We start from the raw sequence: 14,978 nt of genomic DNA, 5'->3' as shown, positions 1-14,978 counted from the left end.
TTTGAAGAAACTTTGTGGAAAAGTGAAATAAAGACATTTAAAAAAAGTTTTTTTCCCATTTTCAAATTAATTGTGTGTTAACATCCACATTTCTCAACAGAGATAAAATAAGAAGTGAGTGTACTCAGCAAATAAGTCAAGTTTAAGAAGCTGGTTGATGGGTTGAGATTAGTTTCAAATTCAAAGCATCCCAAATTCCTTTTCTTTTAATTTTTGGAAAGAAGTGTCACTTGTCTTTTAAGTTAAAGGCAATATGTTTTGGACATTTCTTAAGACAAGGGAAACTTTATAGAAGAAAGTGGCATGAACAAAGTAATTTTAGATTTACTGATTAATTTATTTTAAAGATTACATTTTACAACTAGGAAATTAAATGTAATTGCAGGCTGAATTTTCTGTCTTTGCATTTTTTATACATTAAACACTGATTTACTTGAATTAATGAATCCATATCTAAAAATATACTAAAAAAAAGACTGCTTTGGATTACTTTTGATATACTTCAAAGTCATCCTACTGAGCTCATTTGCCTTCGATTTTTAAGTTTTAATGTAAGTCTATGCACATCAGGTAATTAATAATTTTAACTGCAAAATAATTCTAAGCCTATCAGTATGCAATTTATTAATGCTCCCTGTAGTTTTCAACTACCCCATATACTTCAACATCATAATACAAGTCCTGAAATTCAGTTACAGCTTTTGGTTTTTGTGTACCACCCCAAGATTTTTGGTGGCCCTATCTTGAAACCCCTATGAAAAACTCTGGGTGCCACTGGTTAGAATATTAACAGATTAAGAGAGGCCGTTGTTTAACTCGAACTGTTTCAAGGCTTGCAGTTCATCATTTAAGAGTTTCTACTGATGCAATCAGAGCACAATCAGTGTTATGTTAAAACGAGGAGCATCTGTATTTCATTGTACTTAATCCTGATAATAAAGTCCCATTTTCATGATGAGATTTTTGCTGTTGTTTTTTGTATTTAAGAGCAGACTTGTAAGACATTTCTGTTCAGAGGAAAAACAAACAAATGCTGTATTAGATGTAGCTAAACTTCTTTTGATGCTGTATTTCTTATTATCATTTACAAACACATTCAATAAAAACACTACCAATTCCAGATCATCAAAAACAAGTTTACCCTGATTTAATTAAACAACCAAGCATTAATGGGATTATGTGAATTTCAAGAACTTCAGCCTAGTAATTAGTTTGCACTAGGGTTGATATCAAATGAGTGGGCGCTAAAGTTGATTACTTTACCAAAGAACAGCCAGCAGCGTCTGGCAGATAACAGCTGATTTGTGTCAATAGGTTGTACCAAAGGGCAAGTGCCAACACTGCTGCTTTTCTGGCATTTCACAACTCCTGGGCTAAAGTCACTGTTTATACTGCGTTAATAATCAACCAGGTGTCCCAGTACATTGAAATCTTTTCCCATGAAGAGAACAGGGTGACAGAGGTCAGCAGATGGTTTGCAGAGGTCACAGATAAGTATCACATTGCATCATATTAAACTAATGTTAAATTACATTTGCTTCAATTAGTTTAAGATACAACTACTTCTACTTCTTGGTTAGTCACTGAGCACATCATTTTCAGCCATTTCACTGAGTAGTGAATTTAAAGGGATTTACAATCTGTACAGAATACAACACTGGACAGAACAATGCTCTGTGTTATGATAAGCTGCTGGTTGGCGTAACTAGCACGGCAGTATAATACGCAGATTGGCGCCGTCAGTTTATATCTTGGCCAAATGGAACCTGTTGTGACCGTATGCTAACGCTGCCAGACGGCATCAGGTTGAAACGCTGCCGGTAACGATGTAATATAAGGAGCCGAAAGATCCCTGCTGTTTGCCTGCAGTATTAATGTTGAGCCTAACCTAGATGTTTTTTTCTAAATCAAACAACCTGCTTTTGTTGCCTAATTTAACCATGCGCTTTTAATGTGCAGCTTCAAGGAATGTCAGCAGCGGACACAGGTGGATAGCTCGAGCATAATATGTAGATGCAAAAGTCCACTGACAAAGTGGCAATACGCGATGACTTGGGATGAGAACGTGTTGGGGTCTATGGGGATTGACTGGCTTCTGGAGTCAGCCTCCACTGGCCATTACAGGAGCTGTCAATTCTGCGCTAGCTTCATTTTCAGTCCCGGAGTTTGCCACTTGCTTTAGACTCAACTTGACAGAATCAAAAAAGACTTGCAACTTGAATTGGACTTTTAACACCACTCGTGCTGACTCGTGACTTCACTTGGACTTGAGTCTTTTGACTTGAAAATACTTGATTCTGTGCCCCAAACCCAAAGATTGAAATGTATGATATAAAAAAGTGTGCCATGAATCAATTCATTTGTTCACCCATTCAGTCACCTTAACACACTACGATAGAACAGTACAATGTTTAAAAAAAACACACACAATTTAAAAAAAAGAAAAAATCTCAACCCAATGTGTTTACACAGCTGTGAGATCAAGTTTGTGAGTGCGATGTAGTTATGAGCTGTTAACTAATGAATGAGAACTATTGAGATGTTCCCATTCTGGACATGCAGCAAGCACAGAGCCTTTCTCTGGCCATGGCATAACGGTGTAAATATCAGTAAGTGATATTAAGTACTGACATAATAAAAACACACATTCGGAGGCACAGAGACTTTGACTAACCTGAATACATATCAACACCCACCTAATGGGTTGAGAAATCTGATTCCAAAGGGCGCCCCGACAGTTACTGAACTCAGCTAATGTTGATCGCTAAAAGATATCAAGAGTTCACGATCTGCAGATCAAACATTTACATTGGCATTAAAAAAAAACATTAAACAGGAAAGAAAAACAAATCACACAAATATTTGTGAAAAATAGAAGTAGTTTCATGTGACACAAGCGAAGGTCAGGTTTCACTGTTGCTTTTAAGTTCTTAGTCTTTGAAATCTTATAAAATTTTCAAAACAATTATCAGTGTTTTCTTATTTGTAATATCAAAACAGTCTAAGAGACACTAAGAGAGAACAGATTCCTACTTTATGTTTGTAATATTTTAGTCAAAGACCTGTTGCTTTGCTGTCTCTCAGATGTTTGTCAAAAAATTATTTATAAAACAGCACTGTGAATGGTCATCTGATCTGGACCAATGTGCATGTTGTTGCAGTCACCTAATACAAATAAAACGTCTCAGTAACACTTGTTTGATTCAGCTTTTGTTGGCCAGAGCTGGAGGAAAAGGTAAAATTAAACTTTAGCAGCACTTCTATCAAAAGCTGTTGGTATAGCACCTTTGGAACCACAAGTAACACGTAAGGACATATACCTAGACCCTAGATCTATTTAGCTTTTCCACCGCAGACAGTACTCTTACATGAGGGTGAGTTTGTTGTCACTCACTGCCCTATTTAGCAGCCCTAACTGTTTTATTGTGTTCACTGAGAGTGAAGTCTGTACCCCATTTATTGTCCACAGAAAAAGGGCTGCATGGCAACATTTTCAGAACAAAAAAGAGCAGGCTGGAGTTAGAGTCACTCTCCATGAGATATTTATAAATAGTGGGTTTGCGCATTGACTCCTTGTCAAGTCAATTTTATTTATAAAGCCTGTTATCATGAGTCACTATGTGCCTCAGAAGGCTTTACATCATAGGACATCCTTTACATCTCCCCCCAAAAAAACTTTAATGAGGATGAGCAGGGGTTTAGCGCTGTCCAAGGGCAACGGGAACAACACTCTGACGTTTTTTTCTCTAAGTGAGGATTAGAATATGGCTGTCATATAATCTAGTCACGATTAATATACATTTCTTAAAAGCTTACTAAAAGCGTATGTCATCCAAAAGAGACATTAAAAACAGATGGAGTGGTCAAAGTTGTCATATTGTAATTTAAGATGTGTTGTTGTCACGTTGTCAGCTCATGATGGAGTAACATCAAAGGTATAATTTCAACCTTAAAAGTTGCCAGCAGTCAGCCTAGTTAATGAAATTATTATTTTTCTCAGTTGCTGCTAAAGGCTGTGAAACATCATTTAAATTTTTATTTTTAATTTACAAATGTGTTAAAAAACTGTGATGGTAGGAACAGCGGTTAAACCAGCCACAGTTCAGCCCTAAGCACAGAGGGCTGATTTTCTACTGACCAATTAATGGACTGCAGTGTTTCTAGCTCCACCTTTTATTGCTGGATCAGTGTGCTAGGTGCCCCTAAAAATTAGGACAGTTTCAAAGGTACCAAAGGAACCATACACAACTTTTCAAAATGGAAATGCAAAAAACTATGTACTGAAAGGAACTGACCTGCTGATGGAAATGCTGCTCTAGTCACTCCTTTGCACATATTAGTTTTGAATGGACACATTTGATTTGAAATCGGGGGATTTTCTTTGATATTCAGATGAATTTATTGCAGACAGAACTGATTTATAGTAATGTGGGGAGAAAACAGTAATTGTGACATCTAACTTGCACTGCAAATTGATTGACTTGGCAGACAACTCTTGCATTGTAAAAATAATAACATGACGCATGAACTGCTGACAGTTGTGTTTCTCATGGCAGATGCATGTAAAAGAGCTTGTTTTCGGTCTCATCTTACTGTTGCAAGGTACGGTCTCTAGATCTTCAGTCTCACTTTCTGTAATTCTGAGCTTATGGCGTCTTTATTCCTCCTGACTGACAAATATCTCTTCAGCATGTGGCCAACTTTTGGCTCAGACACCAGCCCCAATACAACCCGACTCTCCAGGAAGACTTCTGTTACGTTTAATGGGCCTCTCATGTCAAAAGCTCTGTGTGGTAGAAGATCCAGACAACCACTGGCAATTAGAAGCCACTGAAAGTAACCAATCCAACTGATCAACCCCCTCAAAACTTAAGACAAGCTGACAATAAATGAATATTCTTACCACTCGATGGTGAACTGATCATGTCTTAAGGTTTCATCATGTTTTGCTGGTTATGTCAGTCTCTGTAGTAGATGTTGTTGTACGAACCCAGCTTGTTCTGCGAGAAATAGGAAGAGATGAAGATCATAAGAGGGAATATTTCAAGGCAACAATGAATAAAATATGTGAGGAGGTAAATTCATTAACATATATGACATGGTATCTATACAGCATTTATGAGAATAACCTGCAGTTTCTTGGTATGAAAAGGTGCGCTGCTGCTGTAGTTGACATTTCCCTTGAAATACATTCAACAAGTTACATTCAGTCCTGCTATTAAACAAATAAATCCCCCAATTTTAGTGGCTGCTGCTGTCATTAAGTGCTAATATTTGCATTAATGTAAAGGTTAGGACAGACAGATTAAAAGAAAAATACAGTGTAAAATGAAATAAATAAATAAACTTAGATCATTATAAAACTGTTTGTGTATCATCCTGCATGGAGTCTGTCTCAGATTGTGATGGTTAATGGTACAGGTAGAAATCCCAGCATGCCTTGTTCTGGGTACAGTGCATCATATCTAGAAATGTCCTGGTTGATTGACCTGCTGACCATTTGACTTTGAGATGCTCAAAAAATTTCTTTCCTTAACAACACCTGAGCTGCTTTAAAGGTTTGTTTGCCACAGAAGATGTTCCACTTATAACATACGTGCACTGTCATATTTTGTGCCCAGTTGCTCACCTGGTAGAGAAGGCACCCAAAGTACAAAGGCTATGTCCTTGCTGCAGGTTCAATTCCAACCTGTTGCCCTTTGCTGTATATCATCCTCTATCTCTGTCCCCCGTTTACCCTAAAGCTGTCCTATCAAATAAAGGCACAAAAAAACAACATTTAAAGTAAATGTCGTGTACTCTAGACTTTGTTAAGGTGAACGTGTGTGTGTGTGTGTGTGTGTGTGTGTGTGTGTAAATGTGCATGCACACTTTTATTTGCAATCCCCCTCTATATCATCCTGTGCAGATGTGAGCTGAGAAAACTCTCTTGCAGAGAAGACTATCACATCTTGGATCTGTACATCCAACACAACAGCAGGTAATCACTCGTCTTACTGCAGCAGCCTTTACAGCTTCTTTTCTGATGCTACATATGAAAAGACTTCACTGAAACATCTATTTTATAAAGCATTTAGGTACTGGATTGTTATATTGTTCATTTTTAGCCATTCCTTGTTGTAAAAATGATCAAATTTAACATGTTTTTTGTCTTGCACTAATTTAATGGACTGCATTTCGTGGCTGGTTCCTACTCTTATTTATCTGTGGCTGGCATACAAGATAAAGACTGAAATAACACATTGAATACTGGTCAAAGAAATCTGAGATTGGATACAATTACCCTGAGACTGTGCGATCCAACATCCATATTACTATAATATATAAGATACCAGAAAAAGATCAAGTATGTCTCAGAATGTCAAATTCAGTATACCAAAAATACCAGGATGTTTTACTACATCCGTTTGGATTTTGTAGTTTGCAAGACAGCATGCTTTTCTGAATATTCTGACCCACAAACCTCTGCACAGGCAGAGATATGTCACGTCAGCTGAGCTGCAGGCAGATGACAGCTATTTGACAGTTGACAGACACTGCAAAGACAGCACATTAAAGTGGCTGAAGACTAGTCAAATGGTAATAATTGGAAAATTGATCGTTTAAGTGAACAAAAAAATCATAGAGACCACCAACAGCAAGAAAATGAACAAAACAATAATAGAAAAAATGCATATGTAGGCTAATTGTATTCATATAAAATGTTTGAATCTATAATGTAAGCACTTATACTAACAGCAGAGTTCTTCGGGTCAATTTCCGTCTCTGGCGAGCTCAGTGAATGGTATTTTCTTTGAGCTCCAAGATAATGGATATATGAGCAAGAGGGTCAAAGTTCAGGATGCATTGTAATGCAGAAGTAGTATGTCCCGATTGTGTGCAAACTTAATACAACAGTGAATACCTTGAAAGGGCAGCTGCAGTACATAATAAGAGCAAAAAGATTAAGTATGCAATTCGCAATGCACCCAGAGACACCATGATATGCAAAGCAGCTTTTCTTCGGTTCTATGATGATTCCTCCAAAAGAAGGATTTACATAGATAGCATTTTTCTGGTTTTAATTTCTAAAACACTGGTTTATCTTAACAGTCCTACCATTCTGATTTCATTCCAGTCTCCATGAGCCTGTGTGAGATTCCCACACCATCAGAGCGGCTTGTTCAGACATCTGTTAAAATGAGAAATAGACTCTAAAAGACTCTCCTGAATGCTTATAAAGCTGGAGCCATCCGCTGCTCCCCATGTGATACAATTCAAAGACAATGCGGAGGAACGGGTCACTGCAAACTTTACTGAGGACCTGCAAACCAAGCCTGAGTTTGAAGTGCTCCACAAGAAAGCCAGGTAAGTACTAACTGAGAACTATCCTTCCAGTAAAGGCCCTGTAATATTGACCCTAAAACTGACAGGAAAGGTGCTCAGCTGCTAATGTTAAGAAATGTGTCCATGTCCATGGCATAATTTGCTGTGAAATTACAATTTCTATTTAGTATATAACAAGGACATAAAATATATGGTTTCTCCGGAGACGTGACAAGTCTATTATGGACATTTCTTTAAATCATTTCTCTTTCCTGTTTGTGCAGCTGTCTGGGCCTATTCTGGTGAACGAGGCCCAAACATAAAGAAGACAGATCAGAGGAAGCAACCTGTTAGCAGCCTGTAATAGATGATAAATCATAGAAACAAACAGCAGTTTAGGCTAAGAAGAGTGACGCACAATGCAAAGACAATCCTTTGCCTCTTTCAAATAACCATCTTTGCCAAAATATGCAAAGTTAAAAGCAGGGCAAACATCCTCTATGTAATTTGTGCATGTACATAATTTTGTGTTTGATACACTAACCAAAGTCCCTGTGTGGTTGTGTATTTATATGTTTGAGTGTGTTCATTAAAATGAACTGGAAACTATTTAAAGTGTCCTTCTTTATTAAGAGATTCAAGGTTTAGAGCCATCATTGATCAAAAAAACCGTTGTCCTACTTTTTGACCTTTAACATATTTGTATTCTAAGTAAAACAAAACACCCAAATACTTAAATTTAAACATGTTTTTACAATAAGTTTTAAATTGTGCATTATTTGATTGCATTAAAAAATGTTTATATTTTAAAATAAATTACAAATAAAAAAATTCCAATGCATAACAGGTGGCTGCAGACATGTCATACACACACACACACACACACACACACACACACACACACACACACACACACACACACACACTTGACTAAAGTGTGTCTCTGTCTCTGTTCATCTGTCAGAACAGATGAACAGAGACTTTGACTGGCTTGAATACATATCAGCATCCACCTGATGGGTTGAGACATCCGTTCCAAAGGGTGCCCCGACAGTTATTGAACTTGTTGATTGTTAGAAGATATAAAGAGTTCAGGATCTGCAGATCAAACATTCACATTGCCAAATTAAAAAACATTTAACAGAAAAGAAAAACTAATCACACAAATATTGGTGATAATCAAAGTAGCTTTTTATGTGACTATGTGACAAACTATTGCTTTTAAGTTTTTATGTCTTTAAAAAAGTTAAAACGGCTTAAGGAAAACTACCAGTTTTCTTTTTTTTTTGATGTCAAAACAGTCTAAGAGACACTAAAGGAGAGAATAGATCACTACTTTGTGTTTGTAATATTTAGTCAAAGACATGTTGCTTTGGTGTCTCTCAGATGTTTGTCGATAAAATGATAAAAAAACAGCACTACGAATGGTCATCCGATCTGGACCAATGTACACCCTGTGGCAGTCTCCTAATACAAATAAAACGGCTCGATAAGACTTGTTTGATTCAGCTTGTGCTGACCAGAGTTGGAGGAAAAGGTAAAATTGCACTTTGTCACTCATTTGCACATACTTGTGAAGTTAATGGACACATTTTTTTAAATTGGGGGATTTTCTTTGATGCTGAGCTGATTTTATTGCTGTAAGGTGAGAGAAATGCTCGAAAACATTCTTTGAAAGTAATGTGCTGAGAGTACGGTAATTGTGACATTTAACTTAAACTGCAAATGGACTGACTTTGCAGACAACTCCAGTATTATGAAAATAATATGACATTTAAACTGCTGACAGTTGTGTTTCTCTTGGCAGATGCATGTAAAAGAGCTTGTTTTCAGTCTCATCTTACTATTGCAAGGTATGGCTTTAAAGACAATAATTCTCCATCTTCAGTCTCACTTTCTTTAATTCTGAGCTTATGGAATCTTTGTTCCTTCTGACTGAAAAACATCTCTTCAGCATGCGGCCCACTTTTGGCTCAGACACCAGCCCCGATACAACCTGACTCTCCAGGAATACTGCAGAAGCTGGCAGATAAAGCCAGGTATCATTATCTTCATTCATTTTAGCATGTTGAACTTCTCTGTGAATGATAACCAGCTATCAGAATTGTCAAAATATTTTGTTTGTGCGCACATCGATGTGTTTGTGTCTGCATGTTATATGTACCTTGTTACTCATCTGTGTGCTTGTGCATCTCATAGGGAAGCCAAAGTTAAAGTCCAGGGCTGGGGAGAATCAGTGGCGGGCTTTACTGGTGCTTACTATGAAGACCACATCCAACCATTGACTGACAGCTACGTTCAATGGGCCTCTCGTTTCAAAAGCTCCGTGTTGGAGACGATCCAGACAACCATTGACAATTACAAGCCACTGAAAGCAACCAATCCAACTGATCAACCTCCTCAGAACTAAAGAAAAGCTGACAATAAATGAATATTCTTACCACTCGATGGTGAACTGATCATGTCTTAAGGTTTCATTGTGCTTTGCTGGTTATGTCAGTCTCTGTAGTAGATGTTGTTGTACAAACCCAGCTTGTCCTGCAAGAAATAGGAAGAGATGAAGATCATAAGAGGGAATTCAAGGCAGTCATGAATAAAATATGTGAGGAGGTAAATTCATCAACATATATGACATGATTTCTATACAGCATTTATGAGAATAACCTGCAGTTTCTTTGTATAAAGGTGCACTGCTGCTGTAGGTGATGTTTCCCTTGAAATATATTCAACGAGTTACATTCAGTCCTGCTATTAAACAAATAAATCCCCCAGTTTTACTGGCTGTTGCTGTCGTTAAGTGCTAATATTTGCCAAGCATCTATGATCTATGACAGCTGGGAAAAAAAGTACCAGAAAAAACATACTAAAAAGGAAAACCTTTAAATCATTAAGAAAAATGCTCATTTATCACCCTGTATAGAGGCTGTCACTAAGTGTGAGGGTGAAAGGTAAAGGTTGAAATCCCATAATGCACTGATCTGGGTACAGTACATTGTGTCTAGAAATGTCCTGGTTGATTGACCTGCTGACCAGTTGACTATTTCTGCGCAGACATCATGAAGTGGTTTTGACTTGCTCTCTCAGAAAATGTCTGGTAGCATAATATTGTCTACTCAAAAATGTCTTTTATTAACAACACCTGAGCTGCTTTAAAAGTGTATTTGCTACATGAGATGTTACACTTATGACAAACATGCACTGTGACATTTTGCAAACACAGCACTTCTGCTGTATTATCAGGAGATAATGGATCATATGAATACAAATAAACTAAAATATGAGGAACATTGCATAACCACTTAGTCATATTTCATAAAACAATAATTAAAGTGAATACAATGTACACTGGACCTTGTTAAGGCAAACCTGTGTGTGTGTGTGTGTGTGTGTGTGTGTGTGTGTGTGTGTGTGTGTGTGTGTGTGTGTGAAAGTACATGTGCATGCATATGTGTGTGTAGGTGTTTGTATGCTCATCAGATGACGTTTGTTTGCAGTCCTCCCCTATATCAACCTGTCCAGATGTGAGCTCCGAGTTACAGACAATTCACTTGCAGAGAAGACTGTCACATCTTGGATCTGTACATCCAACACAACAGCAGGTAATCACTCATCTTACTGCAGCAGCCTTTACAGCTTCTTTTCTGATGCTACTTCTGAATAGATTTCACTGAAACATCTATTTTATAAAACATTTAGGTACTGATTTTTTGCATTTGCATTTGTTTTTTCAAACTTGCTTATTGTCTTCTGAGGTTTAAATTTCAAATGTGGACATTAGTATTTTTTACCTAATGGAAAGTTAAATTATGAGCTCTGTCTTCTTTTCTTTTGTTTTAGACATGAATGCAAAATACGCCTTGGCACTGATCCTCGCTCTGCAGGGTAAGGCAATGTACAAATGCAATCTGAACAATTGCAGTGAATGGATTTGATTTTTAACAAAAGCTTAATTATTATGTGAATATAAAAAAAAACTAAAACAGAGAGCCATTTGATACAGGCTACTTTAAATGTAAATGCTGTATATTTTTAGGCATACCTTCTTGTAAAATGATCAAATTTAACATGTTTTTATTGAATCCACATGTGTTAAACCAATTAAATTCATGACTGGCTCCTACTCTGATTTATCTGTGGCTGGCACACAAGATAAAGAATGATATTTAAATAACACATTGAATACTGTCCAAAGAAATCTGAGATTGGGTATAGTTAACAAGAAAGAGAAACCAAGATATGCAAAGCAGTTTTTTTTTTGGCTCTTTGATGATTCCTCCAAAACAAGATTTTACAGGGATAGCTTTTATCAAATGAACATCTTTTGATGCTGTTTTGAGTTATTCTCATCTTTTTTTCCATCACTGGTTTATTCTAACAGTCCTAACATTCTGATTTCATTCCAGTCTCCATGAGCCTGTGTGAGATTCCTCCACCATCACAGGAACTTGTTGACAAGTATGATACCCTGAAAGCTACATTCTACAGTAGGCTGCTGAATGCTTATGGTAAGCTGCAGGCTGTCGCTGTTCCTCTGGTGGAGAAAGCCGGACAAGATCAGCGGGTACAGGTTGTAAAAGACTTCATTGAGGACCTGCAGACCAAGCCTGAGTTCCAAGCCTTCGTCAAGGTTGCCACGTAAGTGTTAACTGAGAACCATCCTTTCAGTAACTACCTTTAATTATCAACCCAGAAACTGGCAGAAATAACGCTAATGTTAAGAAATATGTCCATGCCAACTGCAAATTTACAGTGAAATCACAATTTCTATTAAGAATTCAACACACACATAAAAGATAGGGTTTCTCCAGTACTGAGCTAGGTGACAAGTCTTTCTATTATGGACATTTCTTTAAAATAATTTGTCTTTCCTGATTTTTGCAGTGGTGTGGGCGAGGAAGCAGGTCCTCTGGTGGACAAGGCCCGTTCATCAGTGCTGGGTTTATATGGAAACTACGTGCGTCCCCATATTGGGAACTATCTGAGCGATGGCATTGACCACATCAAGGTCTACCTGGACAAATTCATGCCCGCTGAGTGAAGAAGACCGACCAGGTGAAGCCACCTGTTAGCAGCCTGTAGTAGATGATAGGTCATAGAAACAAATTGCAAATGCAAATACAATCCTTTGCCTCTTTCAAATCAATATCTTTGCCAAAACATGCAAAGTCAAAAGTGGGGCAATCACCATCTATGCACTTTGTGCATGTACAGTATTTTGTGTTTGATACACTAACCAAAGTCTCTGTGTGGTTGTGTAAGTATATGTTTGAGTGTGTTCATTAAAATGAACTGGAAACTATTTAAAGTGTCCTTCTTTATAAAGAGATTCAAGGTTTACTTCCAACATTGATTTATAAAAAGGTGTTGTACTTTTTGATCTTTAACATATTTGAATTCAAAGTCAAATAAAACACCCAAATGCTTTCAACTGTGTATAATTTGATTGCACTAAAATGTTTTTATAATTTATAATTAAAAAAACATTTCTGCTGCATAATGGGCAGCTGCACACATGTCAGGGACATATGAACACACACCTTTAACACAATAATATAGCAAAGCACAGATGTCTAAAACAAAACAAGCAATTTAAAAACCCTATCTTTTTAGACAGCTGTGACATTAAGTTTGTAGGTGAAACATAGTTATTAAGTTATGAACTCTGGCATTTGAGTTGTTCCCACTCTGGACATGTAGCAAGCACAGAGCCAAAGTAATGACAAGATTAAATTGCACTGATTTGATTTTGTGGTGGACTCTGCTCACAGATATGCTTTGCTTGGTTGAAAATGTTTATTTTAAAACCCACACTTGACTAAAACCCAAATCTCACCTGCCAGAACAGATGAGCAGAGATTTTGACTGGCCCGCATACAAATCAGCAGCCACCTAATAGGCTGAGACATCTTGAGAACACGGCACTTGTTACATTTAGCTTGAACTGCGAATAAACTGTCTTTGCTGACAACTCCAGCATAATAAAAATAATATCATGACATATTAAGTTCTGATGGATGTGTTTCTCACGGCAAATGCATGTGAAAGAGCTTGTTTTCAGTCTCATCTTAATAATGAAAGGTATGATTCTCCATCTTCAGTCTCACTTTCTTTAATTCAATCCTCCTGATTGAAAAACATCTCTTCAGCATGCGGCCCACTTTTGGCTCAGACACCAGCCCCGATACAACCTGACTCTCCAGGAATACTGCAGAGGCTGGCAGATAAAGCCAGGTATCATTATCTTCATTCATTTTAGCATGTTGTACTTCTCTGTGAATGATAACCACCTATCAGAATTGTCAAAATATTTTGTTTGTCCTCCTGTTATATGTACCTTGTTACTCATCTGTGTGCTTGTGCGTCTCATAGTAAAGCCAAAGCTAAAGTCCAGGGCTGGGGAGAACCAGTGGCGGGCTTTATTGGTGCTTACTATGAAGACCACATCCAACCAGTGACTGACAGCTGCGTTCAATGGGCCTCTCGTCTCAAAAGCTCCGTGTCGGAGACGATCCAGACAAGCCACTGAAAGCAACCAATCCAACTGATCAACCTCCTCAGAACTAAAGAAAAGCTGACAATAAATGAATATTCTTACCACTCGATGGTGAACTGATCATGTCTTTGATCAAATCAAAAGTTTTTGTCACACTAACTGCCAAAATGGTACAAATGATTTTATACCGTGGGGTGCTTAACCCTTTAAAACCTGGAGCGACATCAGTTTTTTGCTACATTAAGATGCAAGAACGCAAGGAGAGAAAATGTCCAGAGAAGTTTTTTTTTTTTCAAATGATAAATTTAGAAATATGCCTAAGAAAAAAAAATTTACCTCTTTTTAAAGGACACTGTCATCTGTTTTTTATTTAGTTTTTTATATTACATTTTTCCACATTTCCTCATTTTTGTTTATTTTTATTTTTTCTGCATATTTTGGGCCACTTCAAGTTGCTCATTGTCTTCCTCCCACATTTTTGGAAGAAATTCAACCAATTTGCTCAGGTTTGAAAAGGTCAAAGGCCTCTCTACGAGGCCAAGTTATATTGTATACATCTAGCATTAAAAAGAAAAACACAGCAGAATTATCTGATCTGCAGAAAGACATTGCCTAATTGGAACATAAAAACATAAAATGTATTCCTGTAGGGAAAAATCATTTGGTGGTCAACAAAAAGCTTGACTACAACACCCTTAACATCTGAAAGGCAGTAATGGCCACTCTTAGGCCTAACAAGATTTATGATGAGTTGGGATACAAACACACAAGGCCTTGGCAGCAGAAAGCAGAGGAGAGCCATGATTTCTCTTCAAACTGATGGGATATAACATCATATAAGCAGTACTTTTCACAACTTTACATTTGAGAACTGAATGACACCTCAGGGATAGATACATTCCTCTCCTCTACAGAATTGCCCAACCTACGAGATGAGGGTCGAGAAAATCAAGATAAACTTATTAGGGCTATGGAAATAAATAAGGCAAAATCCTTGCTACAATCAAACAAATCCCCCAGTGATGACTGCTCCCCTCAGAATTTAAAGAAGTGCTCACTCGCCCCTGTTTAGGAAGATGTGTAATCTGGCCTCTAAAATTCAAAGTCTGCCTGAGTCATTCTCCACATCCATTATTGCCCTTATTCCAAACTTGAATCATCACAATGTGGTTGTATTCAT

The 14,978-nt window shown here is 37.4% G+C and overlaps 3 protein-coding genes and 1 pseudogene across 7 annotated transcripts in view; 3 read left to right on the top strand and 1 right to left on the bottom strand.

Annotated features, from left to right (window-relative positions):
* Positions 1–7,405, bottom strand: part of LOC121945197 (meprin A subunit beta-like) — a 55,355-nt gene extending 47,950 nt beyond the window's left edge. For 2 of the 3 annotated variants that reach the window (XM_088084296.1, XM_042489251.2), the window contains exons 1-2: positions 5,630–5,976; positions 4,904–5,000 (exon numbers count right to left, since the gene is read on the bottom strand). The gene's annotated coding sequence lies outside the window, so the exon portion shown is untranslated. Of the gene's footprint in view, positions 1–4,903; positions 5,001–5,629; positions 5,977–7,098 lie in introns of those variants that run through there. The other variant, XM_088084295.1, reaches the window with a different exon arrangement.
* Positions 7,406–8,643: 1,238 nt separating this feature from the next.
* On the top strand, positions 8,644–9,764 carry LOC121946339 (apolipoprotein C4). 2 transcript variants are annotated; one of them, XM_042490871.2, is made up of 4 exons: positions 8,644–8,842; positions 9,113–9,158; positions 9,260–9,344; positions 9,505–9,764. In XM_042490871.2, exons 2-4 carry the CDS (start codon positions 9,113–9,115, stop codon positions 9,713–9,715), a joined length of 342 nt encoding a protein of 113 aa, XP_042346805.1. In that variant the 5' UTR covers positions 8,644–8,842; the 3' UTR covers positions 9,716–9,764. The 2 variants fall into 2 exon arrangements, with proteins under 2 accessions (XP_042346805.1, XP_042346806.1); XM_042490872.2 differs by having other exon boundaries at positions 8,822–8,950.
* A 1,024-nt stretch (positions 9,765–10,788) lies between these two features.
* Positions 10,789–12,604, top strand: LOC148188265 (uncharacterized). Its single transcript, XM_088084302.1, has 4 exons — positions 10,789–10,904; positions 11,143–11,187; positions 11,709–11,940; positions 12,187–12,604. Exons 2-4 carry the CDS (start codon positions 11,145–11,147, stop codon positions 12,341–12,343), a joined length of 432 nt encoding a protein of 143 aa, XP_087940428.1. The 5' UTR covers positions 10,789–10,904; positions 11,143–11,144; the 3' UTR covers positions 12,344–12,604.
* Positions 12,605–12,758: 154 nt separating this feature from the next.
* Positions 12,759–13,918, top strand: LOC121946340 (uncharacterized; annotated as a pseudogene). Its single transcript, XR_006106004.2, has 3 exons — positions 12,759–13,383; positions 13,452–13,536; positions 13,675–13,918. The product of XR_006106004.2 is annotated as an uncharacterized LOC121946340 (transcript).
* The last annotated feature ends 1,060 nt before the right edge of the window (positions 13,919–14,978 follow it).

The sequence above is a fragment of the Plectropomus leopardus genome, chromosome 11 (genome assembly GCF_026936395.1).
Source record: "Plectropomus leopardus strain MGB_pleo_1.0 chromosome 11, ASM2693639v1, whole genome shotgun sequence".
NCBI lineage: Eukaryota > Metazoa > Chordata > Actinopteri > Perciformes > Serranidae > Plectropomus > Plectropomus leopardus.
Note: the sequence above shows the minus strand (reverse complement) of the source record. Positions and strands in the feature narration are given on the sequence as shown.

What these genes read in the sequence shown, in the direction of transcription:
- LOC121946339 (XM_042490871.2), top strand. Translation starts at nt 9,113, where the DNA reads ATGCATGTAAAAGAGCTTGTTTTCAGTCTCATCTTACTATTGCAAG. An exon ending in TCTCATCTTACTATTGCAAG is followed by an intron (nt 9,159 to 9,259) that starts GTATGGCTTTAA and finishes ACATCTCTTCAG; the next exon opens with CATGCGGCCCACTTTTGGCT. An exon ending in AAGCTGGCAGATAAAGCCAG is followed by an intron (nt 9,345 to 9,504) that starts GTATCATTATCT and finishes TGCATCTCATAG; the next exon opens with GGAAGCCAAAGTTAAAGTCC.
- LOC148188265 (XM_088084302.1), top strand. Translation starts at nt 11,145, where the DNA reads ATGAATGCAAAATACGCCTTGGCACTGATCCTCGCTCTGCAGG. An exon ending in ACTGATCCTCGCTCTGCAGG is followed by an intron (nt 11,188 to 11,708) that starts GTAAGGCAATGT and finishes ATTTCATTCCAG; the next exon opens with TCTCCATGAGCCTGTGTGAG. An exon ending in GCCTTCGTCAAGGTTGCCAC is followed by an intron (nt 11,941 to 12,186) that starts GTAAGTGTTAAC and finishes TGATTTTTGCAG; the next exon opens with TGGTGTGGGCGAGGAAGCAG.